At 36.3% G+C, this 8,101-nt stretch overlaps 1 protein-coding gene across 1 annotated transcript; it reads left to right on the top strand.

The window, feature by feature from the left end:
• The first annotated feature begins 3,796 nt into the window (after positions 1 to 3,796).
• LOC105715681 (ARL14 effector protein-like) lies at positions 3,797 to 4,495 on the top strand. The gene has a single exon (XM_064360360.1). The coding sequence runs from the start codon at positions 3,824 to 3,826 to the stop codon at positions 4,493 to 4,495; it is 672 nt and encodes a 223-aa protein (XP_064216430.1). The 5' UTR covers positions 3,797 to 3,823.
• The last annotated feature ends 3,606 nt before the right edge of the window (positions 4,496 to 8,101 follow it).

Raw genomic sequence — 8,101 nt, 5'->3', positions numbered from 1 at the left:
TGATAGCAAAACAGGGTGACTATAATCAATCATTTGACTACAATCATTTACTGTACACTTAAAAATAACTACTAAAGTATAATTGGATTGTTTGTAGCACAAAAAGCTGGAGGCATCATGCTACCTGACTTCAAAATATACTACAAGTCTACAGTAATCAAAACAGCAGGGTACTGGTACCAAAACAGACATATAGACCAATGGAACAGAACAGAGGCCTCAGAGAAAATGGCACACATCTGCAACCATATGATCTTTGACGAACCTGACAAAAACATTCAATGGGAAAAATATTCCCTGTTTAATAAATGGTGTTGGGAAAACCGGTTAGCCATGTGCAGAAAGCAGAAACTGGACCCCTTCCTGACGCCTTACACTAAAATTAACTCCAGATGGATTCAAGACTTAAACAAAAGACCTAACATCATAAAAAACCTAAAAGAAAACCTAGGCAATACCATTCAGGACATAGGCATAGGCAAGGACTTCATGACTAAAACACCAAAAGCATTGGCAACAAAAGCCAAAATAGACAAATGGGATCTAGTTAAACTCCAGAGCTTCTGTACAGCAAAAGAAATAATCATTAGAGTGAACTGGCAACCAACAGAATGGGAAAAATTTTTGCAATCTACCCATCTGACAAAGGGCTGATATCCAGAATCTACAAAGAACTAAAACAGATTTACAAGAAAAAAATAAACTTGCTCATTCAAAAGTGGGAGAAGGATATGAACAGACACTTTTCAAAAGAAGGCATATATGAGGCCAACAAATATTTGAAGAAATGCTCATCATCACTGGTCATTAGAGGAATGCAAATCAAAACCACATTGAGATACCATCTCACGCCAGTTAGAATGGCGATCATTAAAAAATATGGAGACAACAGATGCTGGCGAGGATGTGGAGAAATAGGAACATTTTACACTGTTGGTGGGAGTGTAAATTAGTTCAACCATTGTGGAAGACAGTGTGGTGTTTCCTCAAGGACCTAGAAATAGAAATTCCATTTGACCCAGCAATCCCATTAGTAGCTATACACCCAAGGATTATAAATTGTTCTATTATAAAGACGCATGCACATATATGTTCATTGTGGCACTGTTTACAATAGCAAAGACCTGGAACCAACCCAAATGCCCATCAGTGATAGACTGGACAAGGAAAATGTGGCACATATACAGCATGGAATACTACGCAGCCATAAAAAACAATGAGTTTGTGTCGTTTGTAGGGACATGGATAAATCTGGAAACCATCATTCTCAGCAAACTGACACAAGAACAGAAAATCAAACACCACATGTTCTCACTCATAGGTGGGTGTTGAACAATGAGAACAAATGGACATAGCGAGGGGAGCATCACACACTGGGGTCTGTTGGAGGGGGTTAGTGGAGGGACAGCATGGGGTAGGGAAGTTGGGGAGGGATACTACTGGAAGAAAGGCCAGATATAGGTGATGGGGGATGGAGGCAGCAAACCACATTGCCATGTATGTACCTATGCAACAATCCTGCATGATCTGCACGTGTACCCCCAGAACCTAAAGTACAATAAATAAATAAATAAATAAGAAAAAAATCTATCATGGAGATTGTTCCATACTAATAATAAAAAAAAATGTTTAAGTTATGGATATCCTTTTACCCTGAGGTGGTTACTATATATCATATGCCTGCATCAAAATATCTCATGTACCCATACATATATACATCTATTGGGTACCCACAAAAATTAAACATAATTTTTTAAAGAATCTAATACATTTTGTAAATGAAAAATAAACCTCAAAAGTTAAAAAAAAATAGGATATGATGTACAAAATTTACCAAAATTTGCAGCAGCTTTTACATACTTTTTACAACATGTAAACATTTATTAAAAATAATAACCAGCCAGGCTCAGTGGCTCACACCTGTAATCTCAGCACTTTGGGAGGCTTAGGCAGGCAGATCACCAGAGGTAAGGAGTTTGAGACCAGCCTGGCTAACATGGTGAAACCCCATTTCTACTAAGAATACAAATAATTAGCTGGGTGTGGTAGTACATGCCTGCAATCTCGGTTGCTTGGGAGATTGAGGCAGAAGAATCACTTGAATCCACAAGGTGGAGGTTGTAGTGAGCCAAGATCATGCCACTGCACTCCAGCTTGGGCAACAAGAGCTATATTACATCTCAAAAAAAACCATAATAACCATGATTCAGTTCTTTCAGTATTACAGGTCATAAAAAATAATATCATTCAATTTAAGTTCAACGTGCCTTATGTTCAAGGTAATATGCCAATTAGCATAAACCAATGTATCAAGGGAAAACATTTTCATTCCTCTAACGTATATACACTAATCCTCCATAATTTAAAGAATCACATTAGGAGTAGCAATAAATTAGGAAAGTGCAAAGCAATGAAGAAAGATTTGTTAATACCTTAACCTTTATTCATTTTAGCTTGAATAAATTTAAATAAATTTTGGTGGAGACCCCTTATTTGTTCACAAAACCTACATTTAAAACAAACTCAGATATTTATCTTGTTTAATATTAATATTCACATAAAATGTACTAAAGAAAATGACACATTAAATGTAATTTCACAGATTAACTAATTGTCTTGAATACTTTTGGAAGTATGGATCCTTTTGGGGTTTCTCTTGGATGTTTAATTCCTTTCTGAATGTTTTAGTAGGAAAAGAGAGATTAACCTACTTTCTTGTGTTATGACTAATAGTTAAACTTACATTTTCCTTTTTATTTATATGTATTTAAAGTTCTGATTATACACTGGACATTATAAATTATCTCTTTTTTAAACTCTGAATTTTGTTATCTTCCTTTGGAAGAATTTGAGTTTATTTTTAGCAGGCAGCCAAATTATTAGTAGATTTCCAGGAGCATCCAGAAACTTGGTGCAGGGCTTCATTCGATAGTATTTGAATTGACCTGTTCCTTTCCTGTTTTGTTGTTGTTGTTGTTTTCCTGCCCAAGTTTGCATTTGATAGTAAGTATATGTTGCCTTTGAGAAATGAGGAGCATTTCCTTTCTTGTTCACTGAAATATGTATAAAAGATTGAAAGTCTGGTAGAATTATCTCTGCATCTGGGTCTTGTGATTGCTTGTGAAATATTTTTTGTCTAATTCTGATTCTTCTTATTTATGGAAATGTTAGAGGGACAGTCAATGTTTTGTTAAAACGTATATCTTATTGTCATCACAATTTCCTCCAACTTTTTCAGTTTGATATAGAACTTTGCCATCTTTTAAATCTGTTTACATGTAATTACGACCCACTTCCATTCTTAATGTTATTTATGTCTTCTCTTTTATTCTTTATTAATTTTACCAGAAGATTTTTTTCTTGAGTACATCCTATGGGAATGCTGGAATAGAATGCTGTGCAATAAATTAGTCACAGTTTTATGTGATAAGATACAGATCCACTCTTAATTTGGAGACTGGGAGGGCCAGCAGTACAGAACTATTTGCCTTTAGGCCTTGAGCAGCATTCTCAGTCAACCTCCATATGCTGTCCACCTCTGCAGTTTTTCAGTTTGCTTTTCAAGGATCAAACTTTTGATCCACTGCAGAATGCGGTGGTTTGGGGGCGGGCGTTTTGTACTATTGGATTAATAAAATGACTTGAAAATCCCCCCCCAAAAAAAGGTGGCCTGCAAGGACGTGGATCTTGCCCCGCCGGGTGGAGGACAGCTCAAGCTAAGGTGGAAGGAGAGTGGGGGAGGCCCTGAGGAGGAGCGAGGTGATCAGCCCATGACCTAGATCTCTAGACAAAATAAAGCAGGGAAAATTTGCTAGAATCAAGAATGATGGATCCATGTTCAGTTGGAGTCCAGCTTCGTACTACAAATGAGTGCCATAAAACATACTATACTCGTCACACAGGTTTTAAGACTTTGCAAGAATTGTCATCAAATGATATGCTTTTACTTCAACTTAGAACTGGAATGACACTTTCTGGGAACAATACAATTTGCTTTCATCATGTAAAAATTTACATTGACAGATTTGAGGATTTACAGAAGTCATGTTGTGACCCATTTAACATACACAAAAAACTAGCAAAAAAGAATTTGCATGCAATTGACTTAGATGATGCCACTTTTCTGAGTGAAAAATTCGGAAGACAGCTTGTGCCTGGTTGGAAACTTTGTCCAAAATGCACACAGATAATAAACGGAAGTGTGGATGTTGATACTGACGACTGCCAGAGAAGGAAACCTGAGTCAGATGGAAGAACTGTGAAAGCTCTGAGGTCATTACAATTTACAAATCCAGGAAGGCAAACTGTTTCTATTCCTATGTATCTGCACAAAAGAAATGAAACAGATGTGTTGGGGGAAGCAGCAAAGGAGAAAGGACTTACAGAGTGCCTACGTAAATTGGTTATAAGTCACATACAAACTGGAACAACTAACCTTGGCAGAATTTTACAGAAGCAGAGAAAGCAAGTTAGTAGGAGACATTATGGGGGGTAGCAGGGGGAACTTTCTATACAATCACTAAGTGGGGCTGTTTGGGTACTTTCTACACAATAATCAAAAGGGAGTTTTTTCATAATAGCAGGTGGGCTTGCCAAGCGGGATACGGTTACAATGGTTACAGGTGCTAAAACAGCGTGCTTCAAACCTCAATGCTTCATGGCTCTGAGTACAGCATGACCCAGTTATGAACCTGAGCATGACCCAGTTATGAACCTGAGCATGATCCAGTTATGAACCTGAGGGGCTGCGGCAGGGAGGGGGAAGCAAGGTTGGAGTTTTCAGCTAAAATAGAGTCAGTCAGGCTAGCCCAAATTAGGTTACCACGTTACCAAGGAGCAATAAACACTTATGCCAAGATATTTCTACTGCATTCACAAGCACATGAATATGGTTTTTGTTTTGAATTTCTTTGGTGCTAGATTTTCAAGCCATAAAAAATCAATGTCTTTATAGATTTTAGACTTTATGAAGCATCTTGTGCATGTTAAAATCCAAAATATATGTTCTCCAGTACAACTTTTAGTGCCTAGAATGCATATTAAGACTCTTTCCCCTATTAAAAAAAAAAAAAAAGTAAGTCCTGAGCTGGGCAGAGTGGCTCACACTTATAATCTCAGCATTTTAGGAGGACGAGGCAGGCAGATTACCTGAGGTCAAGAATTCAAGACCAACCTGACAAACATGGTGAAACCCCGTCTCTACTAAAAATACAAAACTTAGCTGGGCGTGGTGATGGGAGCCTGTAGTTCCAACTACCTGGGAGGCTGAGACAGGAGAATCACTTGAATCTGGGAGGCAGAGGTTGCAGTAAGCCAAGATCGCTAAGGGAAGCCAAGATCATGCCACTGCACCACAGCCTCAGCGACAGAACAAGAGAATCCGTCTCAAAACCAACCAACCAACCAAATAAACAAAAATCCTAAGTCCTACTCAAACTTCTTTAGCCCAGCAAATACCTTATGTATCTTTAAGTGTTCTGCCTTATGATTAGATCTTACTCCAACTTTCCCTTACAAACAGACTTATCCCAGGGCATTATATTATCTTGCTGAATTACTCCGCCTCAGATTTCTATTTCTCTCAGTTCTCTGAGTCATCAGACCTCCCAGTCAGTCAACAGACCCCCTAGCACATCTGCAAGCATGGTGCAGCCAACCACAATGTAGTCACACCTTGATATCAAATAAATGTGGCAGCCAACCACAATGTAGTCACACCTTGATATCAAATAAATGTGGCTATATTAATTATTTATTCACTAGATTGTATTCAGTGTTAGTTCAAAATTTTGGCCTATCTTTTAAATAAATTTCACATTATTGAGAATAGCAGGATTTCAAAGAACTTCAGCTTCAGTAAATAGGTCAAAAGTGACATAATATTTTGATTGTTCTCAAAAAGGACTGCTTTATAGAGCTCAATGCTAATATTCATGTTTGGGTTTATATATTAATCTCATTACATAACAGTCAAAACCTATCAGTGTGCCATTATCTATATTAAAATTTAATATAAAATTCTATATTAGAATATAGAATTCTATATTAAAGTGATCCTTAATGACTTTTCCTACTGTGTTCTAATTTCTGAATGTTTGGTTGCTTCTTTGCTCTGAAAGTATATCATATAATTCTCTCTCCTCTCATTGCTCTACTATGCCCCATAGTGTATAACACACTGCCAGTAACAGCGTAAGAATTTTTAAAAGTAGTTATTTGATTTTAATATTAATATTTAAATTATTAAACTAATACATTGCCTAGCATATAATATGTGCCTAATAAATGTTAATTTGAAAAAAAAATTGAATGTTACAAAACTCTTATTTTTGTCTTCAAAAAAAAATTTTTTTTGAGACAAGGTCTTTCTCTGTCACCCAGGCTACAGTGCATTGAAACAATCTTGGTTCACTGTAACCTCCACTACCTGGCTCAAGCAATCTGCCCATCTCAGCCTCTTGAGTACCTGGGACCACAATTTTCTGTATTTTTTGTAAAGACAGGGTTTCACCATGTTACCCAAACTGGTCTCGAACTCCTGGATTTAAGTAATCCTTCCATCATGGCCTCTCAAAGTGCTGGGATTACCAGTATGAACCACTACGCCCAACCTCTTCAAAATTTTAGATTCTGAAGCACTTTTCTAAAAAGGCTACCCCATCAGCCTGTGTTTCTCACTTGGTTCCACATTGATTTGTCTGACATGATCTCATTGGAATCTTTTCTCTCTCCTTATACATTCTAACATGTCTTCTGAAAGATAATGAAGGAAATGAATGGCATTTACTAATACAAGTTATACAATTGGCACACACATTTATAAAAAGAATGTGATAGAAGACTTCCAATTATACCTAGCTCTCTTGAATTGTTTGTAATTTCATCACCCTAAGGTGCTTGCACTAAAATAAAGAATATGTGAATGAAGTAAACATAGAAAAATAATAGACCATATTATTTAAATTCCTCAGTAGAAGAAAACTAAGCATACTAAAAACAAGCAACACTGGACAGCTTTCTCAGCCTGGCCCTTAAATGTCCTCTGAAATTTCAAAGAACAGCTTATATACAAAGAGTAATAGCAAAGGAAAGATCAGAAGGATCTAATGCTTGCAAAATTACTTATATTTGCGACCATATCAAATTTAGGAAACAGATGTTACTTTTTGTTCTCCTTATCCCCCTCATCCCTAACAGAAAGAAATACTAATCATGTTGGGCAGATTCTAAGACATTAAAGTCAGTAAACATTGAGTGGCTCAGTGATGAAACAATAAAAAATAAAATGCAGAAGTATTCCTGTAAGATGCAGAAAAGAAATTTGTATTCTGTGAAACACTAGACTCCTGAATACAGTGGTCTTCCCTCCTTTCCATTCCCCTCCCTATTAACAAATCTAAAATTGTAAATATATATGACCTAGTGCTGTAATATTTTAACCTGAAAGATACTCTTCTCTGTGGAAGCCACTGATTTAGGGTTTGCTTCCATAAAGCACCAAGAAAGCAAAAGAGAGTCTCCTCTTAATTGAAGTCTTGACTTTATGGACATTCTTTGCACTGATTGCAGAGTAATAAAATGACACAAGCAAAAATTGAATTGTTATGCTCATGCATCCTCAAACCTGGGCAAATGTTTTGTGTCTGCTCTAGTTCAAAAGGGAGGAGTATGCTTTGTTAAATTTGTATCTGAATTTTGATCCCAAACACTTTCTTTTATTGAAAATAAAACAATAAACATGGTAATATTTGCTTATAAAAACCTCTGTTAATTGATTTATTAAAATTATACAAAAATAAGAGCTGAAAAATCTTAGATATGTAATCATAATCACTAATTCAATTTAAAAAAACAAGCCACACAATTCCAATTTTCTTTAAAAGCAAACTCAACAGAAGGAACAGAAAATATGATATACAGAGTGAGTCTAGATCTCAGTAAGAATTCTGAAAGTTTCTCTCTTGCTATCCAAACATAAAAGTTAAAAATGAAACTGATTCAGAAGTCATTTCTGTTAGACATTTGTTCATTGCAAGTAAAAGAATAACTAAAGTGGCTTAAATGGAGGGGTTTATTAGTGAATCTTACCTACCAGCCCTTC

This window comes from Aotus nancymaae, unplaced genomic scaffold, assembly GCF_030222135.1.
Source record: "Aotus nancymaae isolate 86718 unplaced genomic scaffold, 86718_ANA_hifiasm-v0.15.2.pri h1tg000040l, whole genome shotgun sequence".
NCBI classification, from domain to species: domain Eukaryota; kingdom Metazoa; phylum Chordata; class Mammalia; order Primates; family Aotidae; genus Aotus; species Aotus nancymaae.
The sequence above is the reverse complement of the archived record's forward strand: the minus strand, read 5'-3'. Positions and strand labels throughout refer to the sequence as shown.